General features: G+C 37.0%; 2 protein-coding genes across 4 annotated transcripts; one reads left to right on the forward strand and one right to left on the reverse strand.

The window, feature by feature from the left end:
- The first annotated feature begins 4,694 nt into the window (after positions 1-4,694).
- On the forward strand, positions 4,695-5,824 carry LOC103933808 (germin-like protein subfamily 1 member 17). The gene is made up of 2 exons (XM_009343490.3): positions 4,695-4,888; positions 5,097-5,824. Exons 1-2 carry the CDS (start codon positions 4,756-4,758, stop codon positions 5,654-5,656), a joined length of 693 nt encoding a protein of 230 aa, XP_009341765.1. The 5' UTR covers positions 4,695-4,755; the 3' UTR covers positions 5,657-5,824.
- Positions 5,825-7,760: 1,936 nt separating this feature from the next.
- LOC103941352 lies at positions 7,761-14,179 on the reverse strand. Of its 3 annotated transcripts, none has more exons than XM_009351544.3 (8): positions 13,971-14,179; positions 13,259-13,354; positions 12,295-12,420; positions 12,149-12,192; positions 8,989-11,892; positions 8,750-8,854; positions 8,414-8,588; positions 7,761-8,293 (listed from the first exon to the last, which is right to left on the reverse strand). In XM_009351544.3, the coding sequence occupies exons 3-8, from the start codon at positions 12,406-12,408 to the stop codon at positions 8,072-8,074; spliced, it is 3,564 nt and encodes a 1,187-aa protein (XP_009349819.2). In that variant the 5' UTR covers positions 12,409-12,420; positions 13,259-13,354; positions 13,971-14,179; the 3' UTR covers positions 7,761-8,071. The 3 variants fall into 3 exon arrangements, 2 of the variants coding, with proteins under 2 accessions (XP_009349819.2, XP_048444012.1); XM_048588055.1 differs by lacking the exon at positions 13,971-14,179 and adding an exon at positions 13,809-13,863; XR_007259759.1 differs by lacking the exons at positions 7,761-8,293; positions 13,971-14,179 and having other exon boundaries at positions 8,448-8,588; positions 9,012-11,892; positions 13,259-13,940.
- Positions 14,180-14,501: the final 322 nt, after the last annotated feature.

Raw genomic sequence — 14,501 nt, forward strand, 5'->3', positions numbered from 1 at the left:
CATTCAGTGATGAGATACGATCTTTTCGTTTTTCATAACTTTCAAGAAATTTAAGTTTGACATTAGTTCTTTACATTATCTTTGTTTAAACTATATTTTTTTGATGATCATGACTTGGAAAAAAAAATGCACGTAGCCTTATTGGTGTGAAACTAGAGCATGATTTAAAGTTTCATATGTGAATATAGTGAGCTAATGTAACCCTTGTGAGCTTTTGAGCCTATTTTATGATTGAACCACTATGCATCAATCTTGTTTATTCTTGTGTGCATGATCTCATTTTTACATGTATCTCTAGAACTTGCTTTATACCTCTCGTTGCATTCATCAATTCATATAACAAACTTGGAAGTGATTTAGGCATTTGTTTCTTTCGTTTGAGCCTTTCTAGCCAACCATTATAATTGTTTTCCCTAGGTAGCCATTTTGAGCCCTGTTGTGATCCTTTTTGTTCTTAAACCTAAATTTTCCCTACCTAGCCTTGTAAAAAAATTTCTACCTGTCTAAAAAGCTTGTAGAGTACTTTTTTTTTAAGAGGAGAGAATTCCAAGTGTTGGGGCTTAAATATTATCATAGAAAGGAAAAAAAATGATGAGAAAGAAAAAAAAAAAAAAACGGTTGTCTGCTTGAAAAAAAAAAAAGGAAAAGAAAAAAGAGAAATGTGATGTAAAAAAAAACGTTTCAAGATTTAACCAAATGATCTATTTTGGTACTCAAGTTCTGAAGTGCGGGTTTAAAGTTTCTCTATCTCTCAAATACAATTGTGATGCTCTACAAGTTATTTAGATTTTGTGTTTTTCCACACTCTTTTCTTGTGTAACCAATTAACCCTCAGCCTCGTTATAACCTATGAAAGATCTTTTGATCCAAGAAGTTACTTGATATTGATATCGAGTTAGGTAGACAAGCAAGCATATGGCGTCATGTATAATGAGATCATTTGAGTGAAACATATTAACCTATAAATATGAGTGAATGAGTGTATGCCTTGTGAGAAGCTTGCTTATTTGCATAGGATGATTTTAAGAAGCTTGGAATTGCATTGACATAACTATTACACACACTACACTCCAAGTTGGTTCATTAAAATTAGGTTAAAACTTGGATAATGTCTTGAACTATTGTTGCTTATTTCTTGAAAGTTATCTCATGGTTGGTGTTTTCTCTAAGATTAAAATTTGGGAATTTAGCTAAAAATTTGTTGTGTTTTATTTTCTTTTGTTTAGCTCGAGGACAAGCAAAATCTAAGTTTGGGGCATTTGATGGGTGCATATTTTCATATATTTTTATCATATACTTACTTTGGATTTTCTATATATGAATGGGTTAAATGCACTAATTTATAATGTTTTAATTTATAGGCATTAAATACTGGAGTTATGCAAAAATGAAGTGAAAAATGAGCTTTTTGGGTGTCTAGAGTAATTTCAGTGGAGCAAGATGCTAATTAACTGCACCAATGCATATGCGTTACAACAAGAAGATGAGATTGCAATAGTTTTGGAAATCAAATGGACATGGGAGTGCTATTCAATGAATTTAAGAAGAGACATAATTATTTGTTTTTATTATTTCCGTTTATTTTCTTTTTATTTAATAAGAACTTAAAGTGCATTAGTTAGGATTTTAGTGGGGTTAAATTAGTTTTTTTTTTTTTATTCTTGTCTTTGCCGTGGGTGTTATAAGAGATTTCTTCTCCTTGTGATGCATTACTAAAAAAAAAAAACATCAACAAATTTTCCCATAGGGGGGTTGCGGCAAAGAAGGGCGAAGAGGAAGAGCTACATTGGAGTTTTTCTTTACTAGGGCTACGATGTAGCCTAATCATGAATACTTAATTACCTTGTGGCATTGTCATTATCAAGTTTCTCATCTTTATTGAGTATCTTTTGCTAATCGTAATGCGCTTGATTTTTATTTAGATGCTTGATCACCATCCACGTTTAAATTAGGTTGATTTGATGCAAGTTAGAGTAGATGCCATACTTAACTTGGGTGTAGCTTCTTGCAATTGATACCATAAACGCCTATTTGTAGATGCCATGCAATTAGCGTTTGTGTGATTTTCCAACGATTTCCATAGAGTTTAATGGGTTCTTACTTGTTTAAATCCATCTAGATGCCGTAGAGGGTTAACATGTAAGGATACTTTTGATGTAACTAGATGCCATGGCTGTCGAATAATTTAGGGAAAATCGATCATCAATATTGGGGAACTACTTGAACATAACATATTAAGGGAATTAAGTAGGATTGGTTACGGTGAATTCGGATGCCCTAGGTCTTCTTTTCTTATGTTTTCAATTTATAATTTACATGCATTTTATTTTCAAGCTTTATTTTATTTTAGTTTAATTTCAAAGTTTCATATATTTTCCATTAAAGCTTCTTCACTATGATTTGTTTCAAATGAGTAAGTAAGACTTTAGAATCAATTCAATCTATGTGGGACGATATCCGTGCTTATATGCTATACTGTTATTTTATTCGTATACTTGCGAGCACAAAAATTCGAGACTTAATGAGCCTAATTTCGGTTATCTAATTTTCGCAACATTGTGGAGCAGTGAAAATCCCACAAATTAATTAACTAATTTGTTTCGACATCTTGGGTTTGAAAACCCTAATTGCTTCTAAATTATTTCAATGTTTTGACTCACAAATTCCACATAGCATAATTGCATATTGCATGAACAAATATACATATATATATATATATATTGACAAAATATATGAACACATATGCAATATATATAATTGAAAGGAAAATTTAAATATATGGGGTTCATGCATCATTGGGAATGTTTTCTGCCGTTCTATTTCAATGAAGGATGAGAGACTTTCTCTCTCCAAATCCCATAAATTTTCATAATAATTGCTCCACTCAACCTTTATTTCATTTTAAATACCCTATAAATACTTCACTCAACCCTTTATTTTCCTTTAAATTCCCATAATTATTATTTTATATCATTTTAAATATCCTATAACTACTTCACTCATCCTTTATTTCCTTTTAAATTACTTTTAATTGCCACATTCAGCCTTTATTTTGCTTGAAATTTTCCTATAATTGTGACCAATCACCCTTATTTTTCTTGAAGTTCTCTATAATTGCTTACAATAAAATAAATAATTATAAAATTTTGAGACAATATGACATAGTTTCCAAGTACAACTAGACTTAGTAATAAAGAAGATGATATTATCTTTGATTTAGTTATAGTTATATTTGTTTTTACAAAGTATTATATTGTTATAAATATACTTATATGTATAATCTCTACTAATTAATAAAACATTGATTGTCAACCAAAATCCTATGAAATTACCAGTTTAACCCTCTAATTAAAAAAGAACAATAAGAAATATGAGGCAGAAATGTAATTTCACACAACCAAATTTTGCTGTTTTTTTTATAAAGCATCACTCACATGTAATCCTAACATATCTCTAATTAATAAAAATAAAACAAAAAACAAAAAACTTACTAAAATTTTAATTTACGTGAGGCTTCGCCTTGCTCCTAAACTGGACTATCCATTGGATGTCTCGGCCACGCCCTGCCTCTTAATGCATTGTGGTCAACATACTACCAATACTCACCACCACCACCTAATTAGTATGTCGTCTGAGCCATTCATTTCGGTCTGATCAGAAAATACAAAAAGAATAAGGACGACAAAGCATGCAGCACTATAAATGTGGCCGGCTACTAACCATCTCAGCTCAGACCGGAGACGCCACCATTGAGATTTGGGGCTCTGATCCTCCAATTTTCCCTTGAAATAAATGGGTCGGGTCACGCCACTACTCTCCTTGTTCATTCGTCTTGGCTGAAACCTCCAAACGATAAGAAGTTTCTCCTAGCTAGCTAAGAACAAGTTTTCTCTCTTTAATTTTGTTCAAGTAGAATAGCAGAATAAGTCAAATACGCCTCCTAGCTAATAACAAAGTCTATTAACCAATTACGTACATGAAATTGAAGCGGACCAAATCATTTACAAATACACATAAACTTGGCTATTCATACTACCATGTCAACCAAAACGAGGCCATCCATGATGAGGTCGACTCGATCATTTTTCGAGCACAAACTAGGCGAACATTTTACGTGGTTCGGTTGTAACACACCAGCCACTTCACCCTAACTAGGCTCAATCATTTTGCTCTGCCTTATATTTGAAAGGCATTGTCAAAAATGGCGATGGGGTAGGAGCATGGTTGGTATGTGCCGAGCAGATGTTGGATTCGACAGCTAAAACTACCAAGTTGCGAGTGTTGCTTTTGGTTCTCGGTTCTCATTATCTCGGCTATATATTCTAGTTTGCAACTTTGGATAGAGCATAATATAGGAAGGATCTAGGAATCTGAGGGGTTATCAGTCGTGATCAAGTCATTTTGCATGGGCCTTTTACCTTATTATTGTTTGTTTATTGGGTTCCTTTTGGTATGGTCAGTGGCTTATTGTGAAAGGAATTGGTACAAATTAATATTAAATTTTAATCCGAGAGGTTATCAGTCGTGATCAAATCTCTAGATGCTTCTAAAAATTATAATACAAGTCTTTACCTGCTTTGATTATCCACAGGGAAAATCCAAGACCAGTTCATCGTCAGTCTCTCTTGCTAATCTATAAATACAGAAGTGTCCCCATGCATAATTTTCATCCATCTCGAACCAACTCATCATCAGATCATCTAGTTAAATACAAGTTCCACGTCCTTGCTAATCCCCTATACACTATAGCTAGCGATGAAAGGAGTTCATTTCCCTGTAACTGCTGCTGCCCTGTCAGTATTAGCATTTGCTACCCTCCTTGCCTCTGCCTCTGATCCCGATCCTCTTCAGGACTTTTGCGTAGCAATTAATAACACCGATTATGCTGGTACGTATACTTATATGTTTTAATTATGTAAAAACAATATCTATAATTAAGATTCCATTCAGTACAGAGTACGTAGGAAATAGCAAGGCCTAAACCCTAACTATATGATTTTGCATGGATGATGAGGCTGATGGCTCATCATCCATGCATGTACAACACCTACGTACATAAAAAAGATTTAATTGCTTGTGTGTATCATTGCGAGCAGTGTTTGTGAACGGGAAGTTCTGCAAGGACCCAAATCTTGCATCAGCAAACGATTTCTTCTCTGACAAGCTCCGGTACGCCGGAAACACATCGAATCCGGTCGGTTCAATTGTTACGGCAGCGAACGTGGATGTTATACCCGGACTCAACACTCTCGGCATATCCTTTGCTCGCGTAGACTTCGCACCAAATGGCGTCAATCCGCCTCACACTCACCCTCGTGCCACGGAGATCTTCATAGTCTTAGAAGGCTCACTCTACGTCGGATTTGTCACATCCAATATTAATGGCGACGGCAATCGGCTGTTCACCAAAGTGTTGAACAAGGGAGATGTGTTTGTATTCCCAATCGGTCTCATTCACTTCCAACTCAATGTCGGAAAAACCAATGCTTTGGCCATCGCCGCTTTCGGCAGCCAGAACCCGGGAGTGATCACCATTGCGAATGCAGTCTTCGGATCCAAACCTCCCATCAACCCTGATGTTTTGACCAAGGCATTCCAGTTGGACAATAATGTGGTTGATTATCTTCAGAAACAGTTTTGGTACAATAACAGTTGATCAAATCGACTCACAAATTATATGAAATCTAATATTAAATAAATAAGAAGATCATGGTTAGATTTGCCCATGTAATGATGTACCAATCTTCCTATATAGCCAGTCTCCTTCCGACTCCGAGGGATGTTTTGAGCATAATTTTAATACAACAGTGATGTGTGTTATTTATCCCTAAATCTCTTACTTGGAAGGTTTTCTTTGTGGGTCGAGGTCTTACTTGCAGTTTGAACAATCGAAAAATGAACATAAATAAATATAATATATCATTCGATTCAACAAAATTATCATGACCACCTTCGATAAGAGCAAAAAGGCAACAAATGAACGAACCTCACCTTATTGCCATAAGAACACCGTATCAACCAAAAGAGAAGAAAAAAATTGGTTCCAGCAGCATATCCGAGCCGAAACCGACCACCAAAAGTTGCAGCCACAAGTCTTATCGAAAACTAATTAATCTGCTGGGCCTAGAAAATTTATGCTCTGTCAAACCACTTGTGCTCTTCCTACCAACCATCAAACACAAAAGAGAGTTTAAACTTATTGTAACACAGAGATCATGATAAAATCATTCGACACCTCAAACAAAATGATCTGCTCGACTCGTCCAAAACAACAAACAATCTGCTTCTCCAATCCACTTCAAACAAGCAAATGTGTTCCTCCAATCCACCTCGCCCCAAAATTGATCAGGGCACCTAAATTTCTCTTTGGGTCAGCATACTACCAATACCCACCACCACCACCTTATTAGTATGTCGTCTGAGCCATTCGTTTGGGTCTGATCAGAATATACAAAAAGGAAAAGGACGACGAAGCATGCAGCACTATTAATGTGGCCCGCTGCTAACCATCTCAGCTCAGACCGGAGACGCCACCATTGAGACTTGGAGCTCTGACCCTCCAATTTTCCCTTGAAAATAATGGGTCTGGTCACGCCACTACTCTCCTTGTTCATTCATCTCGGCTGAAACCTCCAAACGATAAGAAGTTTCTCCTAGCTAGCTAAGAACAAGTTTTCTCTTTTAACTTGGGGGTGTATTCAATTGGGATTTTGAGTGATTTTGATTCTTTTAATGAATCTAGGGGTATTCAATTAGGATTTTAAGTGATTCTCTGAAATTCAAAATGTATTCAATTAGAATTTTAAGATAGTTTATTAAAATCTTTAGAAATCTGGGTGTATTCAATTAAGATTTTAAATAAATTTATAAAATTCCAGGTGTATTCAATTAAAAATTGATTTTAAAAAATTTGAGAAAGTTGAGGAATTATAGGGAATTGGAGAGATTTCGTAATGCATTTTAAGCATCCACAAATCTTTTAAAATCTTTTAAAATCTCTCAAATTCTCAATTGAATATACCTCCGTAGCTAATAACAAAGTCTATCAACCAATTACATGAAATTGAAGCGGACCAAGTCATTTACAAATACACTTAAACTTGGCTATTCATACTACCATGTCAACCAAAACGAGGCTCTCCATGTTGAGGTCGACTCGATCATTTTTCGAGCACAAACTAGGCGAACATTTTACGTGGTTCGGTTGTAACACACCAGCCACTTCACCCTAACTAGCCTCAATCATTTTGCTCTGCTTATATTTGATAGGCATTGTCAAAAATGTCGATGGGGGAGGAGCATGGTTGGTATGCGCGGAGTAGATGTTGGGTTCGACAGCTGAAACTACCAAGTTGCGAGTGTTGCTTTTGGTACTCGATTCTCATTATCTCGGCTATATATTCCAGTTTGCAACTTTGGACAGAGCAGAATATAGGAAGGATCTGGGAATCTGAGGGGTTGTCAGTCGTGATCAAGTCGGCAAGTTGTATAAATTTGTGTTTTCATGGTCAATTTTAATAGAGGTGCTCTGGACTTGTGTGTGTTGTCTTTGGGCGTCAGTCATCATCTCGAGGCACGGATCCTCGAGTCTGGTGGCTGCTCAGATCTTCTGCTTGGCTGGGGGCTTTTCTCCAATACTCTCCCCTTCTCTCCCCAACCTCTCGGTAGAAAGGCGTATGTGTATATGTACATACTCAAATATAATACAAATCTATAGCCGAATTATAGGTGAACCGCTCAAATATATAAGCACCATGAAATGAAAGGTTATATCAAAGAATCGTTGTATTAGTAACTGCGTCCAATCTTCAAACCCAGCACTATTTACAGAATAATGCTATGAGGAAAATTATGTACACACATTTGCGTAACCTGAAACACAAAAACAGAGAGGAAAGCTATATATACAGAATACATATTTATGGGGGGTCAAACCAGTGTAAGCAAAAAAACACAAGGTCAGGAAACGGGTGGTAAGGTAACTCTTTCTCCCTATCTAATGTTAAATATGCTTAATTTGGAAGACTACTCAACGAGTTGTACCAGTTGTTAAAATGAATTAGTTAAGACTTTAAGAAGTCCTCCAGCGTCGCCGAGAGAGGAAGAACTCATAGTCCGGATGCCTGTTTACAGATGTCGTACTTCCCTTGCTCACAACAGCTCTTGCCATAAGCGATGCTGTCTCCTCAAGTGTCCTCAAACGCTCTTCTAGTACTCCACAAGGGTTTAAGCCCCATGGTGTTACTGTTGTCTGCCTCGGTGCTGAGGGCCTTAACTTGAACCAGCATTCAGCCTGTGCACACGCGACACAATATATATTAATTAATAAGCGCAGCAACTTTTACAATATGCCTCAACTATATGCCACAGCTGCGCAATATTTGTGCATCTATGCACTATTAGCCATGACTACCTGAGCATTGTAGCTTTGCAGACCCACAACTGGAGATACAATACAAGTATCCAATTTATGAGACTCAAATTTGGTACTTCTATGGACCAAATGACCGAGTGAATGGTAAGTCAGAAATGCTGCACGTAAGTTACCATCAGGTATCCGGTAAATTGGATACCATGCCACTGAGTACCTGAAAATTCAGATGGCACTTGAAAGTTATGTACTAGTTAGAATTTGCTCGGCATCAGTTGTATTACTAATAATTTTGCTTCGTTTTGTGAAACTAAAAACGGTCGATTACGAATACATATTTTACATTTTAAAGAGATTGAAGCCAGTTTTATTACTAACCAGGATCTGGGATGCAGATCATTTAGATTTTTAGAGTTTAGATTTGTTGGATCTCCATAAGCTTTAGAATGTGACAGTCCATCACCTTGTACCAGCTCTTTTATCCTGAAATGAAGGGCAACAGATATAAGATCTTCAACAAATACATAAAGTTCCTTAGGATCTATGACAAGCTACAAAGTAAATACAACATCGTTTTAAATGACAACTTTAGTAAAAAAATATAAAAGGATACTTACTTGTCATATAAAGGTCGTCTAACCTGAGGTTGTTCTGATTCAAAATATTCAAACAGTAGCTCTAAATCACCGGACCCTGTTGTGTCAGTTAATCGAACAGATACATCTCTGGCAGAAGCAGAAGATTGTTCTGAAATACACTGTTGATTTACAAGCGGTGGAGTGACCGCATCTTCCTTATGATCAGGCTGAGGAAGAAGTAATGAAAATAGTGGAAGACTACCAATGCTAGAGGAATTTTTGGATGTGTCACTATCCAGGCTTGCGCTTGGCGCATCAGAACCAGGAAACCTATTGTTAGCATCTGCATAATCAGCATTTCCATTCTTGAATAACTGAATTCCTGACAAATAAGGGACAAAATAAGCACGAAATGCAAAGCGATCAGCACCCAATCTCTTTGAATCTCCAAGTTCCTCGGCCCTTATTTCCAGACCATAGCTACCATATTTCTCATACCACTGCCATAGGCTTCCTAAACTGATGTCAGGTGTCTCATGTCTGCACAATGGCACACCCCCAACCTGATCAACCTGGTTCCTTGAGCAGCAAGTATGACAACTTACAGAATTGGGTGACTGATGAATAGCCGGGGATGAATGATAAAGAAGTCTTTCAAATTCAGCAATGGGGCGACCAGTGGCCATTTGAATAGCTTCGGATGCCAGTTGTGCCCTACAAGCATTATTTACTGCTTCTAGTATTCTGTTTGAATCAGCTTCAAATGCATTTACATCTCTAGGTACGTCAGAGTTTTTGATGTAGTTAGCTGCATTGAGCTTGTTATTGATCAGTTCCTTAGTTGTACTTGGTTTTGGAAGCCTTCCCTCGAATCCGTTGGAAGAACAAGTTAAGTCTCCAGAACTTTGACCTGGGCACACAACTGCAACATCAGAAACAGGATTTTGAGTATTGAAAGCCGCGTACCCTTTAGCAGTGTCTTTAAGAGTCCATCTCCTAGAAGCTGCCTCATCAGAATGTTCAAGTGATGAACTGCCAGATCTAGTAGAGTTTGTCAATCCGGGATTCTTCAACCCAATTGGCATCCATTTGTGCGTAAAAGATCCAGAAGTACTATAGTTTTGCCTGCTTTCCGCAAGAGAGGTTTCTTTCTGTACTTCTTGACTTGCTGTATTACAATGTAGATGAGGAAGGTAAACTGGAGACTGCATTGTGCTACTCTCATTTCTTACACTTTGATACTTCATGTGAGAGACACTATTACCAACACTTTCAAGATGAGCCATTTCATTTGGACAGAGTTGCATGCTGGGAACTGATTCAGAAGTCATGCATTCTACTTTGCTGCTCTGAAATCCAGCGCTCAGACAGCTAGGTGGAGAACAAGATCTTGAAGCAAGATCTAATCCTTTGTTGTCCTTCGCCTGATCTGATATATCATTCTGTTCTATCCTATCCTTCACACAACCATCTAAGCCGGACATGCTGGCATGAGACCCCTTCCTAGAATAACAATTGTATTCTTGTTTCAAAGCCGGATCACTCTTTCTTTTCAATTTCTTTGAAACCTTATCTTTTTGCTGTTTTCTATCCCCACTCTTTGGAAAGGCATTTACATCAGCAGCATTACAGGTTCTTTTAAGAAAATAAGACTCTCTCAGAGGGAGATCATAACGTGAGTAAACAGAACTTGCTTTCTTCAACTCACCAGTGCAGTCGCCGGAATCATTCCTCTGGACCTTTTGCCAGACAGACTGATTGCTTTCCTTCCCTGTACGAGCATGCAGATTTCCAGAACTTCCAAATTTAGAGACATTTGAATTTCGAGGTGCTACTTTGTTTTGTTTACTTCTCTTGTTAAGTGCAATGAGTTGCACGTCACTGTTGCTACGACCCTGAATACCATGCCTTGTTCCCTCAGTGTGGTTGTAGGAGTCCACGGCATCATTTAACGAGCTTTGACAAGAGAAATATCCCTTTCTTGAACTCAAACTTGGCGGTTCAGAAATATATATTTCGTGAATTTCAGTCTCAGCATGTTTTTCATCATGACCAGCATTAGTACTATCATCACTGTATGAACCAAATGAAACTGAATCCAAAATGAATGAGTCATGGATGTCATAGTAACCTTTGGTATACATATCATTGCGACAGCTTGTCTGTGGATGAATACCTTCCACACCGTTGAAGATGGGAAATCCAGAGTCTTTGAGCAGAACCTGATTTTCAAAATTACCGACAGACGATATACCCGCCTCATCACTTGAAGAGGTGCATGTATTTGACGTTTCAGAATTCTTGGCCCCATCATCTGGCAATGAAGTATCTGGTGCAGTTGAAGAAGACAATGGTCTGTCCCCATCATTGTTACCACAGGTTTTAGAAGCTGAACTTCCATTGGGATATTCCTCAGACAGCACTTCCGATTCATTAGAGCTAATGTTGCATGAAAACTTCTTGTTCTGTTTTCCCTTCTTTCTATTCTTCTTTCTCGAACTTCTTTTTGTGGTGTTGTCTATTTTTTGGTTGCCGATACTCATATTTGATGAGTTAATAGCATTAGAACCATTTGGGATGGCACTTGCGGAATCACTGCTGGTTATTGACTTGTGAAAAGATTTCCTAGGAACTCCATTCCACTTAGTAGCTTTATTTGTCAAGGTCTTATTTCGAGGTTGGTGTCGCACACTTGAACCAGTGAACCTTCTACTTGTAAATGAATTGACAGAATAAGTGGCGTCAAGAGGAAGTACTTTCTGAACCCTGTGTCGAGTAACCTTGAATGGGTTCAATGGAGGCGGGTAAAGCAGATGTAGACTATCCATATTCACCGGAGTATCAGATACCGGCTGATTTATATTGTACGGACATTGTGATGGTAGTGCTACGATTCTCCATTGTTCATCAGGTTTAAGGGAAAGGAATGTAAAGATACCACACCTGAAATGTCAAATAAAAAGTCATTACCCAGCTATAACAGGAGAGGACCAGAAAATAAAAGGTACAAAAGCTATGATAATCTTAGCGATGTCTAACAAACGCTGACGCGCATTATGTTATGTATTAAATGTATTTATGATGATTAAGTAATACGCAAAACCATCAAAGCATATACAAACTCAATTTAGTGGATTGGTTTCACCATATAGCCGTGAGAAACAAAGCAATTGGGCAATGGAAACCGAAACAATTTTACCTACGATCAGAGTTCCTCCATGTGACAGAAGGCACTTCACAATCCTGAGCAAGGTAACCCGCAGAAGACTGGTCAGATAATTGTTTCAAGTCATAGCCGAGAAGTGAAGTACATCAAAATTGATTTGTAAAATAGACATATATTACCTCCAAAGATGTTCTAGAACTTTTTCGTTGTTTCCATAATAACAAATCTCTTCTTCTGTCTGAAATTTTCTGGACATCAGTATCACTGGTGGTCCTTGGAAGGGCACAATGCATCTTTTGCTGTGCCTGCCCACGTTGTCAGCATAAATAAAACAGTTAGTGATGTTATAATACGAAATTATAAGGTGCTAATGTAATCAACATCTAAACACTTCACAGCATCAGCAAGTTAGATTTTACAATTACAGTGCATTGAGAAGCACCCCAACTTTTAGCACTTTTTCGCAATCAGCACATGCATTAGTTTCGTTAGTTTGCATTGCAGCATTGCACACTTTCAGCACATTTTCACCAACCAAAGTTGGAATCCTCTAATGAAGAAACATCCTCGGACCTTCTCGCTACCAACTAATATCTATTATCACACCAGACCAGCCTTATATTGATAACAAACACAAGAGAACCAAATTGTAGCACCTTCTCTCTATCCTAGAATCCAAATCAGTTGGCAACCCAGAAACATCACTTTATTATGACATTCTCAGAAGCGTTGTGTTAGGCTGTTAGCTAGCGGCTTTACCTGTCCCGTAGTCATATATTGATTGCATCGAAAATTCTTATTGCAGCTCAGACATGGCTTATTGACACCTTCGTCCTGCAACATTGGTTTGTCAAAAAGCCTGGTTTTCTATTGGATGGGTTTGGCTTTGGTTTACAAGTTGCATCCGTCCACAAAAACTCTCAAACACTAACTAAGACAACAATTGCAAGGGTAACACAAAACACAACAGTAATGCCTTAACCTTAATTCAATCAAATGAGGCAACGATACTATGTCAATCCACTCGAATCAATTAAGTTAATCACGTAACTAAAACAACAATTCCAAAAATAAAAGAACATTCTTTTCTCCAAACATTCATAATCTGCGGATAAAAGAACATGGGGGTTGAAGGCAAAGTACCTCAAAGGTGTTCAAGATGAAGGTCGAAACACAAACAAAGCCTTATTCGCTTTTATCCTCTAACAGGTGAAAGGCATTGCTTTCATAACACACAAGCTGGCAAAAATAACAAAAAGGATTGAGACTGAAAGCAGAAATGCAAAAATGTGGATAAAAAGGAAGAAAAACAGAGAAAATAGAAACAAAAATGGTTTGCTCACAATCCTCAGACTAAAATTCTATCTATTCTACAACCCACTCATTAAATTTAGACAGAAACCCAGCTAAGTTTATCCCAAAAAATACCCAAAAATATGAAGAAATTCCCTAAAAAAAAATCAAAAGAAGTGGGATTGGCTAACTTGAACCATTGATTAGGAATCTAGTACTAAATTTGACAGCAACCCATGAATCAAAATCTTGGAGTAAAAAAAAAGACTAAAAATGCAAAAAGAAAGATTGGATTGTAGTTGCAGAGAAAGCTCCCCAAATTTAGGTGTGAGGCTGAGAATAACAAGAACTAAAATTACTGTGCTGATTTCCCCAAACCTAATCTCACCCGAACACCTACCATTCTTCCACCTCTCAAAGCTTCCCTCCCAATCTCCCTCCAATTTCATATTATTATAGTTCCACACGGTAAAGCCTTCTTCTTGCCTATAAATACTTAAAATACTTTTTTTTTAATTTTCTAATCAAGTTTTGCATGCAAGATTAGAGCTTTCGAGCTTACATGGGCACCATACTAGTGGGCTAGTAGCTACCACATTCAAGAGTGGGGATGGCAAACTTCAAAAGTACTCCAAATTTATTGCAGGGGAAGTATTTCCACACTTTTCGTGTTTATCTTCAATCACATTCGTTGAGAAACAAATAGTGTGTGTCATAGATAGTTCTCATGATTATTATAATTTAGTGAGCTAATGCCACATTATGTATAAGTTTTTTTTTTTGAGTAGAGCGATAGCATTAGTAAGTTAGATTAAGCACTGATGAAGTTCGAACTCACACCGTCATGCAAAGAGATGACACTCTTCCACCTTTCCGAATGAAACTAGAGGAGTGTTTCATTATGATCTTTCATGTTATTCTTAGGGCAAGCCTTCTATAACATTATAACCTAACAAAACAAAGAAAAGGAAGATTTGAGTATTATTAATTTTAAATTAAATTAATAGCCATAACTAAAACTAATAAAATGGCTATAACTAACCATTCCGTTAATTTAGAATTAGAAGATAATTCTAAATAAAATTATTTATTA

This window comes from the organism of the source record quoted next, unplaced genomic scaffold, assembly GCF_019419815.1.
Source record: "Pyrus x bretschneideri cultivar Hongxiangsu unplaced genomic scaffold, Pyrus_bretschneideri_v1 Contig27, whole genome shotgun sequence".
In the NCBI taxonomy this organism is placed as follows: domain Eukaryota; kingdom Viridiplantae; phylum Streptophyta; class Magnoliopsida; order Rosales; family Rosaceae; genus Pyrus; species Pyrus x bretschneideri.